At 30.6% G+C, this 14014-nt stretch overlaps 3 protein-coding genes across 6 annotated transcripts in view; 2 read left to right on the top strand and 1 right to left on the bottom strand.

Annotated features, from left to right (window-relative positions):
- LOC145304586 (uncharacterized) overlaps positions 1-12046 on the bottom strand; it is a 30917-nt gene extending 18871 nt beyond the window's left edge. For 2 of the 3 annotated variants that reach the window (XM_080146505.1, XM_080146507.1), the window contains exons 1-3: positions 11906-12046; positions 10670-10732; positions 8827-8884 (exon numbers count right to left, since the gene is read on the bottom strand). In XM_080146505.1, coding sequence (XP_080002631.1) covers positions 8827-8884; positions 10670-10732; positions 11906-12005 — 221 coding nt within the window. In that variant the 5' untranslated portion in view covers positions 12006-12046. The remainder of the gene's footprint in view (positions 1-8826; positions 8885-10669; positions 10733-11905) is intronic. The other variant, XM_080146506.1, reaches the window with a different exon arrangement.
- Positions 1-14014, top strand: part of LOC145303806 (furin-like protease kpc-1) — a 308581-nt gene that overhangs the window by 158187 nt on the left and 136380 nt on the right. The gene's annotated exons all lie outside the window — the stretch shown is intronic.
- On the top strand, positions 558-8383 carry LOC145303734 (uncharacterized). Of its 2 annotated transcripts, none has more exons than XR_013873798.1 (3): positions 558-765; positions 2953-3184; positions 7556-7693. XR_013873798.1 is itself a non-coding variant. In XM_080145339.1 (3 exons), the coding sequence occupies exons 2-3, from the start codon at positions 2995-2997 to the stop codon at positions 7894-7896; spliced, it is 366 nt and encodes a 121-aa protein (XP_080001465.1). In that variant the 5' UTR covers positions 564-765; positions 2953-2994; the 3' UTR covers positions 7897-8383. The 2 variants fall into 2 exon arrangements, 1 of the variants encoding a protein (XP_080001465.1); XM_080145339.1 differs by having other exon boundaries at positions 564-765; positions 2953-3019; positions 7556-8383.

Genomic DNA, 14014 nt, shown 5'->3' with positions numbered 1-14014 from the left:
GGTCATAGTATCAAAAAATACAATAAACTTTAAAAGAAACCATACAGAACAAGACAGACAGACAAATTGCAATGTTAATGGACAATGCTAAACAACAGATGAAACATAATCTAGACAGCGTTCCATATTTCTAATCAATGGCTTATTATAGATAAAAAGCCCATTATTAATTGTACTTGTTAATTGAAACATAATAAAGGATATTTTCATAAACATGTTATATTTGTATTTTAAATTCTATTTGAATAAAAATATAAAATAAAATGACCTTGTTTCTGTTTTTTTTGTGTTGAACATATAAACAAATAAAATATTAGTATAAACAATAACAGCCTACCTAATGTCTATCTAAAATCATATGATTGAAAATTATAATCAAAAAGTACATGAATGTTATAAAATCTGTGCAATATAAAGGTGGAATTAAAACCTCTCAGAAACCCCCTTTCCCCCCTTCTGTAGCCACTTATATACATATAAAAATAGATATTTATATGATGTTGATTTTAGATAAGGGGGGTGACAATAAATTGTATATAAAAAAGAGAGAGAGAAAAAAATTGTTGATAAGGATATCAAAAACTTGCCTTACTACTTTAAATTTAAATTAGTTCTCGGCTCCCACCCAACAAAAGCACATTAAAATTGAAATTATAAAAAGTTATAAACTCTAATTATCGAGGAAGTTACTAGAATTTCAATACATGCAGTGTTAGATTATAATAAAACAATCAAACATAAATATAAGTGAATCGTTTACTTCAGGTAATTTTACTTCACTTTTATTTTTCCATCTGTTCACTCTCTAAATCTCTTTATGTATGTGTAATACAAAACACATATATATATATCAATTTATCTTACATAATATTTAATCATTAGGATATTATATATATATATATTAAGATTCTATTCAATATTCATAAGAAAATCTATAAATTAAACACTATTTAAAAAAGACAATTTAGTGAAATTTCTTTCTAGTATGTAAATAATATGATTGTAATAATCTAAATTAATATTTCAATATTAATTCCAAAATTCATATTTCTATAGTACAATGTCAAAAATAGGTAATCTATTATAAAAGATTCCTATACAACATGTGTAAAAAGGGACTGAATTTATGTTATAATTTGTAAAAATGAAATATATATATCAAATCATCTTAAATAATATTTGACCATTATTATGTAATATATTTCTAAATTCTATTAAATAATAAAAATCTTTAAATCAACTACTGCTTAAGAAAGACAATTTAGTATAAAGATTTCTTTCATATTATGTGGACATTACCATAGTTATAATCTAAATTAATGTTTCAACACTAATTCTAAAATCCATCTTTCTATTATACAATGTTAAAGAGAAGTAAACTATTATAAAAGATTCCAATGACAACATATGTAAAAAAAGGAAGCTGAATAAAATTTATCTTTAATAGTGAAGTATATTTATGAAATACTTCTCCACTTATTAAAATCAATCTTGCTAAAATTCTGGATGTGGGGAAATTATGTTCTGAAATATGATTTAAATTTTTAAGTAGTATTCATTATATATACATTTGAAATAGTAGTATAATAGCAGTATATTCAAGTAATGGTAAGAATAATCTACCTCTACAAAAAAGGTTAACATGATATTTGTTATTCTAATTATTTCATTAGCTTGTTTGAAAAATATAATTATACAGACTTTCCACCAATAATAATAGAGTTTCTATGCTTCTATATTGTACCTTACTGTTTCACAAATTATCATGAAATGTTCCAATCCAATAAGACAATTTCAACATGTCAAAACTACTGATAAGTGCTAGCTTTTAAATATGAACTAACTTTCCCTGTTATAGAAATGCTTTGCTCTAAACAAGAAAGTAATTTAGCATTTTAGAGGCTTAGTACAAAAAATTAGTACGGAGGACAAATAAATAACTCATAATTTGAAATGGGTATAAGTTAAAAATAGCTTAATATATAGTTTTTAAGAGTTATAATTTGCACCAATATGGTACCTATTTAGATCTTCCCTAAAAAGGAAAACAAAATGGGTGCAGTGTTAATTAAAATCTTGAGTTTGATATAACAAAGATCTTTTTCTGCTTTGTATACATACAAGTGGCTACGCCTCTAGATGCACTTGCAGTGATTAGGGCTTGAATACCCAACAACTAAATTTTTTAAATCAAATTTTGAGAAGGAATTAATTTTTTTGGTGGGGGGGGGGGATGACACTCCCACAAAATAGTTATTAACCTTCCCAAGACCTATGAAAAGCTCTACTGTGAAGCAGAACCATATTAATTCAGTGGTTAATGAGATCATTTACTACATACAAAAAAAAAACAAAACATTTTACTACTTTATACTTTATATTATTATAGGATTGGGACTTGTGGCTATGCCAATAGTCTAAGGGGGAGGGCGGTGGATGTTGGAAAAACAATATTATGATATAATAAATATAAAAAAAACGTTCAAGTTAATTATTTTAACTTATAAAAGGTTTTTAAAGAAATGCTTCTGTAAATTTACATCTGTTTAAAATAATGAACTTAGAGGCTAGATTTCTTCAATACTATGGAACTATTACTTTAATGGATATCAGCGCAATTTAAACTGATACTCTAAGGATTCCATTGTGTAATATTAAACATTTAGATTCATAAAGCATTTATGGAGACTAATCCAAATCATCAGATGTTATTAGGATTGTAACAAAGGAATCAAAATGTCAAAAAATCCACTATTCCTAGTTGTCAGTTGTAGAGCTGTCGTAATATGACAAAGTTGGATAGGGTGTATAGCAAGCAAATACAGTACTCTGTTCCACCCCAGGAACCAGTCCAAGATGCTTGAATTATAATGCTTCTTTGATAATGGAGTTATGTCTTTTTTTTCATAAAGTTTTAAGTTTTGACACCAAACTACACATTATTATTTTTAGAAAACAAGAATAGAAGATTCCCTCCAACAATCAAGATCATATATGGCTAAAGTAAATAATGAAAAAGGTTAGCTGCCAAGATATATAATATTGAAGATTTAAATTAAGATCAAGACTAAATTGGCAGTAGATCTATTGAGAAAGTTATTACAATTGTTCATTTGATGATGTATGACTGATCTCTAATTGGCTGATGTATTTCCCAGTGGATTAAGCCTATAATACCACGAAGGTGAGCCACACTTCTTTATGTTGATTTTATTGTCAGTTAGAATATAGGTAACCACTGAACTGATTTGATTCTCAGTCTAGTTTTTAGGCTATTTACTGCCCTCCACTGTGGCTATAAAGCCCTTAAATTCTAGGGGCGCAATCGCTAATATTATAAGAGTCAATTAACTCCTATTCATTATGCTGGTAATGTATCTAATCATGATACCGTTATTCTAATTTATGCTAAATTTAAAATAATAATATGATCTTAACAAATTCAAATGAAAAGATGATTTGGATCAAACCAATTGTATTGTTATATTATCCAAACAATTATCAAATTCAAACTAAAGTAGAGATGCTGTAGGTAAATGTAAATATCCTCATCTAAACTTGTAACCTCAATACATACATATGGTTACTTTATAAGTTTCCCAAAGTATAGAATTTTGGATTCAGTAATTTAGTTTTTGAATTATATTTTTGGAAGTGTAAATATAGTAATGTGGGACTGACGACCAGACCCCATATGTATAGAGGAAGATTCGCCCTCACTACATAAACAAGCATATGTAGATATATATACTTACAGTAAATTGGTGACTATTCCATAAGGTATACTCAACTGGTACATAACAATACCTGAATTTCAGACATATAGATAATTATGTATATACCTATGTCTGTTTATAAGTTTTATGATAACTTATCAATATCTATAAATGAGTACAAACACTGCTCTATAAAGGGATTTATAATCTCTATAGTCATGCCCAAAAACATTAGTCCAATATGTCTATTTGCTACATCTCCTGGTCATTTCAATGATAAATTAATAGATAAGTGGTCAATTCTAATTTATACCAGCAGCAAGGCTTCTACATATTTAGCCTGGTATTTAAATGGAAGATGTATATTTATGAAACCTAATCAGTTCATTAGGAATAAGCTTTCAAGGGCCCTTGCTACTAATCATTGGGATATAGGAATAATACATAAATCTGCTTATGAAATGTATTTCCAACAAATTTAAATAGTTGTAACTTGAAACGCAGTAATAGTTGCTTTGCTGACTAAATTACCACAAGTTACAGTAACCAAAAACAATCTACTGTACCTCATATGTATGGGTGTTAAACTGTCAATTAACCTACAGTATTGGTCACCATGATATGCAACTGAGGGAAATCTTACAGTTAAAAGACAGGCAAAGGCAACAAGTCAGCAATTTTATGCTAAAGTAGTAAATTACTGAACAGACAAATTTTGATGTATCAAAGATATTGTACACTGCAACCTGTAATAGTTGGGTAGTAACTTTAAAGCTTTTGCAGCCTAAGAAACAATGATATCTTGAATTAATGCATATTCATGTATTTCTTCAAGTGGGTGCAGGGTTTAAATAACCTTAACTACAGACGGAGGGGTACAGTTGCTAGAGTTAAACAGCCTTGTTCCTTTAAGATTCAGGAGTACGTTAGTCTTATCCACTTGGTGGGACTACAATATCCTTGTATCCATCTAAAAATATTGTACACTCATCTGATTGACTATTGTACCTTTGTACTACTGTAATGTTATTGTACCTTTGTTAATAGAAAATGTACAGATTCCTGGTGTTTGCTAACCTCCTAATATTGGACATTAAAATAAATTTATAACCACTTCATTGGATTTTTAATCAATGGCAATCATTATTGATGAAAGTTAAAATCCATACTGCATCAGGCATGTATTTTGACTAAATAAAATCATTAAGATAATGTGTATGGAAAATCTAGAATACCTCCCTTTGCCCCTTAATAAAAGTTTTTAGTTTATGTGTAATAAACTATAGTTGATGGTAAAGTGGTCACTTTATTTTTGCTAAAGATTATTAACTAACTCAGGTGGTTCCAAAACTATTATAAAACCAATGGCAGATTTTCTAATTATAACATATTGGATATAAGAGTATTAAAATACAAAAAAATCTTTCAGGGATAGTTCATTCAAAGTTGAAAAGTTTTCTTACATAAACTTTATTAACAATGACTTCAATTCTGAAACTACAGGCACATGGTCACCGGGAGTTGGGAGGGAAGATATCACATCTCCCAAATAGGGAGACCACAATCCTCCTCCCGTACTTGATCAAATTCCACCAGGGAGGGGATAATTTGGAAATAAATGAAATTTTGTAAAAAAATCAAAAACATTGACATATAATCATAAAAACATATTTTGTCAGAATTTGATTTTAATAGCAAAATTACAGAGTCCAATTTTGAACATTCAGTCATGCTTAACATTAAATATAACACTAAATAAGTTCAAACTTTAATGAATTACTTGTTTACTTGATTTAAATTTAAATTGTTAAGATTAGCTTAGTATCAACAATATATTGATATGCATTCGGTATTTGGTACAAGGTGTCCAGATTATATCACTAGAAACGCACATTATTACAACAGCACAAATTACCTTTATTCCTTATAATTGGTCTAATCCTGTAGAGCCTTCCTCATATTTTGCAAAAATGTATTTTTCTTATTAAACAATGTAAGGATCATGTTATAATAAAACAAGAAGGGAGAGGCCATTAGGGTATACATAAACATACTGGTACCCGTAACCAAAAGTTTAATACACATGCTATCTCCCATTTGTTAGCTTAGAAACTTTTGGTAATTTTTAGTAAATCTTTACTGGTGTATTTCAACTTTTAACTTTTACTATTAAAATAATTCTTTGGTTCTAATCATTGAGGATGTACACCAATTGACCGTTAATTGTCCCTGATATAAAGCATCCGTTGCCTTATCCCTTAAGATCCCTGATGTGAAGGCATATACCCTGAATTAAACAAAGCTTACAGCCTTTTAAAAATTCATAACCTAGCAAAATTGCTAATTGGGTATTTTTACTACTCTTGAGAAAAAGAAAAATATTCATAAGTTTTTTAACATGGCTACTATACAATATCATTCTTATATTTAAAATAAGACAAATAAAATGCACAATTAATTCATATTAACAACTGTTTTCACACAAATCAGGGGTGGATGGATAGTTAGATAATTAATAGACCCAATAGGCTAAAATTAATTATCACTACTTAACAGTTACAATAAAGTGTTATACAGTAAGCACAGAAATAGTTGTATGATAAAAATGGGTTAAGTTTTAATCATCTCAAGTTGTTTTCTAAATTTATTTATAAAACAGAATCAAAGTAACAACACTAATTGTGATGGATTAAAATTGGTTTTCAGCCTCATTAAAAAATGACATATAGCATTATATTTCAAATGTCTTCTCATTTTACGAAATATTTGTTTCATTGGACTCTAAATTTCGTACCCACCCACCAAATTTTGACTTGATAAAAGACAAATATAAGCGAAGTAATTGAATATAACTTGCAAGTGATCTATCCCTGCACTGAGGGAAGGCACATAATTTGCAAGAAATCAATCCCTGTCATTGCATGGCAGATGGGGGGGTTGGTGTTATTTTTCAGTTTATCTAAAATCCGCGGGAAGCTGCTTACAATACCAGCAACAAAGAACTAGTTCTATGTCTTAAAAATTGTATTGTACTATTTAATAATTTTAATGGCTAAAATTTACCAAAACATTATGATCTAACAACTTTGGAAATTTTATTAAATTTTGATTGGTTGGTTCAATGAATTGAATGACCAAATGTTTCAATTAATTGTAATCTATAGAAGGCATAACTTTGTTTATCATCATTGGGGACTTACATCAATTTATCTGTCATTGTCTTATCTCTTTAGATCCCAAAGCAAGACAGCATCAAAATACACTTTCTCTTAAAGGAAGACATTCACACTAAGAGAAGGGGGGATGCGTCCTGAATGTTAACTTAAAAAGTAATTGGGTCCAGGTCCAAAACCTTACCTCCATTTTACTACTTATATGCCATCCATATAATCCCATATTTACACATAAAGGGATATAAAAGAAAAAGTATAATAATAATATTTGAATTTTATGTACCAGTAAAGAAATATAAATACATCCATATATTTATACATTTGGGTATATACTATGATGTGCTTAAAATAGTACTAAAACAATATTAAGTTTTAAGTAACAAAAATTTTAGCATATTTATCATTATGTACCTGTAAAGAAATATAAATACATCCATATATTTATACATTTGGGTATATACTATGATGTGCTTAAAATAGTACTAAAACAATATTAAGTTTTAAGTAACAAAAATTTTGGCATATTTATCATTATGTACCTGTAAAGAAATATAAATACATCCATATATTTATACATTTGGGTATATACTATGATGTGCATAAAATAGTACTAAAACAAAATTAAGTTTTAAGTAAAAATTTTTAGCATATCTATCATTATTTCAGGTCAATCCACAGATCCAGACGAGCCTGCTGTCAACGAACCTGGCCCAGAGAAGCCTGCTTTCAACAAATCTGCCCCAGAAGAGCCTGTTGCCAATGAACCTGTCCTAGAGGAACCTGCTGCCAACAAACCTGCCCCAGAGGAATCTACTACAAATGAACCTGTCACAGAGAAGCCTGCTGCCACCAGACCTGATCCAGAAGAATCTCTGTTCAATGAACCTGTTCATCTTGACCATGTCCTTGTCCATCTCGAGGAACATTATGTCATTGACTACAAACCTGAAGAGGAGGAACTGCTGGCCAGCTTTGATAGTGATGAAGAAGATTCAGCATATAGTTAATAGTTTTGACAGTTAAAATAATTTTTGCTTGTTTGTTTGTTTTAATTTTATATAGTTGTTTATAGATTAATTTTATATAATTGATTAATTTACCTTGTTGTAAGTATACAGTCATTTTAATCCACATTGGGTCAAATGGGGGGTAATGTCGTAATGACTGAATTGTAGAGTTGACTCAATGTGTTTGACAATGACCTTTGATTTATATGTATGAAGCTATGAAAAATAAAGTAAGCAATAAGTTTGATAAAAAGAAGTTGAGTCTTCAGTTGCGTTTTGCAAGTCTTAGATAGTGAAAACTATAAGACTTACTAGCCAGGTTGTCACCAAGAGTGGGGCCTGGACATTATAACGAGCTCCGAGTTGAAGCTCGTTATATATCTATTTATTGATCATAGCTTTACCCAGTTATTAACTATCTTAATATACCTAACCTAATCTGATTTAAACATAGATATAATTGGAATACAGTAAGTGAATATTCAAAGTGTTGATTATTGATATATGAAGTATTGCTACTCTATAACTAACTATTTACCGTCTGTTTTCCGTGGTATAAATACCACACACCCTTTATGTGTTAATAAAATTAGAAATGAAATGTAGTATATTCGTGATTGTTAAAATATTTATTTTGATTTTTAACATTAATTAGCAAAGGATCACTACTTAAGACATTTATGTAAAATGACACATTTATTTCTAAGATTTTTGGTTTCTGAGATTTTTCAAAAATTATCATAAATTGTAATTGATTAACAAATTGTGAAATAGTACGTATATAAAACATTTAAGTATTATCAAAATAAAGAATATTTTTGTGATAAATGTATTGAAACATCACATGCCACATTATGTAAAAAAGATGTGATCAATAAAATTTAAGAATAATATTAATTATGAATATAATAAATGAATTTTATTTATTACCGAACCCAGTTGGAACCATCATGATAATCGAAATCCTCTCCGCTAGCTGTAATAAAATCTAAAAAATAAGAAAGGACCTAAAAACAGGGGTTGTTTAATAAAAGGGTGAAGGAACTCACTTATAGTCGGAAATTTTATATCAAACTAGAGTCAGGGAGTAAGGGAGGGGACATTAAATCGAATATTCAATTTTTAGGAGTCTCAGACTTTGGGTACTGGCTTAAAAGGAATGTGCAAGAATTTAGCAGTTTCTGACTGAGTTTGGGTATTAGTGCATGAAATGCTGCTACTCGCTGTGTTAGTTTTGAATAAAGCAGACAGAGAGTAGTCTAAATATAAAAGTTAAGAATACACGGCCCCCCTCCCATAATCTATTTCACTCCCCTCTCCCCCACCTCCCTTTTTTAAAGCAGACGATAGGGAAAATGAGAAAAGAGGTGGGGGCAAGGGGCAAGGAAAATAAACAGAGTTACGTTTTTAAATAGTTTATATTGAGAATACACAGCCCCCCAAAAAAGAGTATGGGGGGCCAAATCCTCACTCCCCCACCTCTCTTTTAAAGGCAGACGATAGGAAAATGGAAGAGGGAGGTGTGAGCAAGGAGCAAGGGATATAAATAGGGAGAAAAGGGGCAGGCAGACGTGATGTGCCATATTCTTGCCACAGGCAGGCAAGCTTGCTGGGACACATCATATGTTGATTGGGAAAGGGAGAAGGGAGGTGAAAGCAAGGAGCAAGGGATATGAAGTGGGAGAAAAGGCAAGCATTCAACAGTTGCCAACTAGGAATTACATTTTTCTAATAATGTAAAAGGATGTGGTATTAAAATATTACTCGTAAGATATAATAGTAAAAGAAAGCTAGAAGGATTATAAAAAATATTAGATATCTTATTTTCATTTTTAGTTGGCAACCATTACTAATAATAATGGCACAGCGCGCCTCCCTTCCCCTTTTCTCCCTGTGTATATCGCTTGCTCCTTGTGTTCACCTCCCTTCTCCCTTTCCCAATCAACATATGATGTGTCCCAGCACGCTTGCCTGCCTGTGGCAAGAATATGGCACATCATGTCTGCCTGCCCCTTTTCCCTATTCATATCCCTTGCTCCTTGCTCACACCTCCCTCTTCCATTTCCCTATCGTCTGCCTTTAAAAGAGAGGTGGGAGAGTGGGGAGTGAAAAAGAGTATGGGGGCCCCCCCATACTCTTTTTTTGGGGGGCCGTGTATTCTCAATATAAACTATTTAAAAACTTGTCTCAGGATATTCTTGCCCAGCCAACTAGCAGTTGGCCGGGTCCAATAATCTTGTAATATAAAAATCACAACATAAAACCTCAATATATTTCATCAAAAACAAGTTGTGATTTCGCCTGCCCCTCCCTCTTTTCCACATTCATATACCTTGCCACGTGCCCCCACCTCTCTTTTCCCTTTCTCTGTCATCTGTAGAGTTCAAGGGAGATTTTTCTAGTAATTAATTACAGAATGGTTATATCAGTCTGATATACTGGTAATCTAATTTTCAAATGATTGCTTTTTTTCTTAGAACTTTTTTCTTAGTTTATAGTTTATTAAATTTAACTAACAATCCCTTTACAATTTCCTCCAAATTTTCTGGATTGATCTGGATTTCACAGCCTTTCTTTGAAAACTCCTAAATTGAATTAATTGCCAATTGTCCCCTCCCTTACTCCCTAAACTAGATTACATGGACTAATAGAAGCTAATATAATTGGATAGGGAGGGGAAGGGGGGTTCAACCTCCCCTCCCCCTCTTTAAACGCACCTGACTGTGAAGGTCTAATTAAGATTAAGAAGAAAGATAATAATAAAAAAAATTACCTATCATAGCAGCTAGCAAACCCCCCCAAAAAATAAGTTTTTTCTTCATAGTTTTTAATGATCCTGAAATAGGATAAGGATTATTTGACGATGCATATATTTCATTATATAAAGAATATTTTTTTTAAAGGATGACAACATAAAGCAAAGCTCTAAAATTAGAAGGAAGGACAAACGAGCAAAAACTTTTGTAGAGTGTCAGCTCCGTGCTGATAGACGACGTGAATACACTTATAAAGTAACTTCTATCTATTAAATCACATAAGAAAAACAAGAAGTGGGGCCCATAATTTGCATTAGTTTTTTTATCGCAACAAACTCATAAAATCATCAGGATGAAAAATAATTAAAATTAATAATCAAATAAAAATCAATACATAAACAAGGATGACAACATCCATAAAAGCGAAGCACTGAAACGGTAGGACAAACGGACACTAACACTTGTATAGTGTCAGAAATGAATAATCAGAATATAAATGTATAAATGTCGAAGCAAAATTGTAAGTAAAACTGTTGAAAAACTGCTTGATACAGAATAATGTTTATGGACATACTTACATTTTCAGGACTTGATTATAGAGTTGCTTCGCTTATAATATTGTACTTTGTTCTCCCAGGAATCAGTATACCAAAAATCAGACCAATCGGATTATTAGATCACATAAAAATTTCTTGTTAAAAAAGTAAAAAAATCAACATGTTTAAAATGGACGTACGGACATTCTAGTAATGATTATAGAGTTGCTACGCTTTCTAACTCGTACCTAACTATTACAGGAATCATCATGCAAAGTTTGAAATCAATAGGACAATTGTAACATGCCTTAATTAGCGAAAAAAGCTATCCGTGACGGACGGACGTACGTACGGACGGACCGACCCTAATTATAGAAAAGCTTCGCTTTTAAAAACCACATAATAACATTTGCAATAACATCTGCTAAGAGACAAATTTAAAAGCGGCAAAATTGATATTAATATGGAAAAGAAATTATAAATTATAAGGCAGCATCGCTACGTGTATATATAAAAGGAGTGGCGCTGCTCTATAAAATGAATATACTATTAATATTTCACATTAAAAAAATAATTCAAACACCATGATAACTTTTCTAAACATATCATGGCTTAGAATTATATTAATTAAACAAATGCAAAAATAATTAAATAAATCTTTTCTGAGCTTTTTAATGAAAGAATCAATTTGCTATTTTATAAATGAAGAAAATTTACCTCTTTTTTCAATACAGGGTATTTGACTTAAAGTAAATGTTTTCAGAGGGCAATCAGAAAGCGTAGTGAAGTTATAAGAATCAAATTTTCTTCTAGCCATGCATAAAACAATAAAAAGATACGATAATTTAGAACCGCAAATATGATAAAAGGATAGCGTTAAGTTTTCATGATTTTCTTTTTTCCTATTCAAGATAGACGGCTGATATTTTTAGAGATTAGATTGATAAATAAGTTCACAATTTACATAGCTCCACAAAGTTTCATTAAGATTTGCTTATTAATTGCGGTGCTAGATCGATTCCTAGATTTTCTCGTTCAATCAATCAAACAAGGTTTTATGATTTTTTAGTTAAATGTTTTTTTATGAAACTGCTAAATAATTCATTTTTTCCGGATATCCATCCATAATTTTTTAGCTTTGCTAATTATGGATGTTGTCATCCTTGTTATAAATTTTATAGGGATATAGAAAATTTTAGGACTTAATTTTTAACTAAAATGTTGAATAAACATGTAATAAGTATCTTATACTATTCAAAATCTATCTTTTACTAAACAACAACTAGTTTCTTAAGTCTTGTTTATTGTTCGTCCACATATGGGATTTTTTTGTGTGTCTGTTTTACTGGGAGCCTATTCAGAAACTTCATTGTGGGGGAAGGATAATTTTGACATGGCATAAAAATAGAAACAAGGATGAAAACATCCAACATCAAGTAGCCAAGCACAAAAAGTATTTAAATATTTTGCTTCTATGTCACATGCCCAACATTAATAGTTAATGTAAGGGCAATTCCAAAGCCAAGATTAGGTGCAACTCATTATTATGTACAATAAGGACTTTCATACAATAATCATACAATCAAAAAGTTGGTTGTCTGCAAAAGTTGGGATGTACGTGCCGTGGAACCTATTCTAGAGTTCTGGCCCAAGGTTGTTAACAAACCTCTCCATATACTTTTTGACCATATAATATAATAGTGAGGCTCACTTTTAACTTTATAGGCATTAAAAAGCGCCAGCAGAGATGATTCCAAAAAAAGGTTTTTGTCAAAAATTGTGTTCTGGTGTTATTTAAAAATTCAAAAAAGGGAGAAAAAATGACCTTTCTAAAGCCGTTCCCACACAATTAGGGTAAATAAAATTGTCACAAGATCATATCATTAAACAAGAATTAAATCTCCAATAATGGTGAATCTCAGAAAATAAAAAAATAACTTTGCAAAAAACTTATTCTTATTACTTGATTATAATTTTATGTCTTTCTGAAATTTTAAAAGATAAAATTAATTCATAATTATGACAAGTTATTGATTAAGAAATGTACAGTTTGTAAAAGCTTATACATAGAATAAACAAGGATGACAACATCCATAAAAGCGAAGCACTGAAACGGTAGGACAAACGGACATTAACACTTGTATAGTGTCAGAACTGAATAATCAGAATATAAATGTATAAGAGTCGAAGCAAAGTTGTAAGTAAATTTGTTGAAAAACTGCTTTATACAGAATTATGTTTATGGACATACTTACATTTTTAGGACTTGATTATAGAGTTGCTTCGCTAATAACATTATACTTTGTTGTCCCAGGAATCAATATACCAAAAATAAGATCAATCGGATGATTAGAACACATAAAAATTTCTTGTTAAAAAAGTAAAAGATCAACATGTTTAAAATGGACGTACGGACATTTTGGTAATGATTATAGAGTTGCTACGCTTTCTAAATCGTACCTAATTACTAAAGGAATCATTATGCAAATTTGAAATCAATAGGACAATTCTAACATGCCTAAATTAACGAAAAAAGCTATCCGTTACGCTCGGACGTACGGACGGACGGACGTACGGACGGACATACCGACCCTAATTATAGAAAAGCTTCGCTTTTAAAAATACATTCAAGTTGATTCGGAGATATTATACATACACATGTGTTGTTATTTATATTTATCATGTGTTATGTATGTATTCTATTGATCATAAGAAACATTACAAAAAATGAATGTCAAGCACTCCAAAAAAATTCTTTTTTAATCCCTGCAGGGGGCCTATGGCTGCAATGTTATAACCATGAAGGGCTACCTAGTACCCAGTACC

Source organism: Acartia tonsa, chromosome 13, assembly GCF_053477335.1.
Source record: "Acartia tonsa isolate MP-2025a chromosome 13, ASM5347733v1, whole genome shotgun sequence".
Taxonomy (NCBI): Eukaryota; Metazoa; Arthropoda; class Copepoda; order Calanoida; family Acartiidae; genus Acartia; species Acartia tonsa.
This window is presented reverse-complemented; position numbering and strand designations above follow the sequence as displayed.

Excerpts from the sequence above, each read along its gene's own strand:
- LOC145303734 (XM_080145339.1), top strand. The coding sequence starts at position 2,995 with ATGGCTAAAGTAAATAATGAAAAAG. Across the intron at positions 3,020-7,555 it reads TAAAGTAAATAATGAAAAAG|GTCAATCCACAGATCCAGAC; the intron begins GTTAGCTGCCAA and ends TCATTATTTCAG.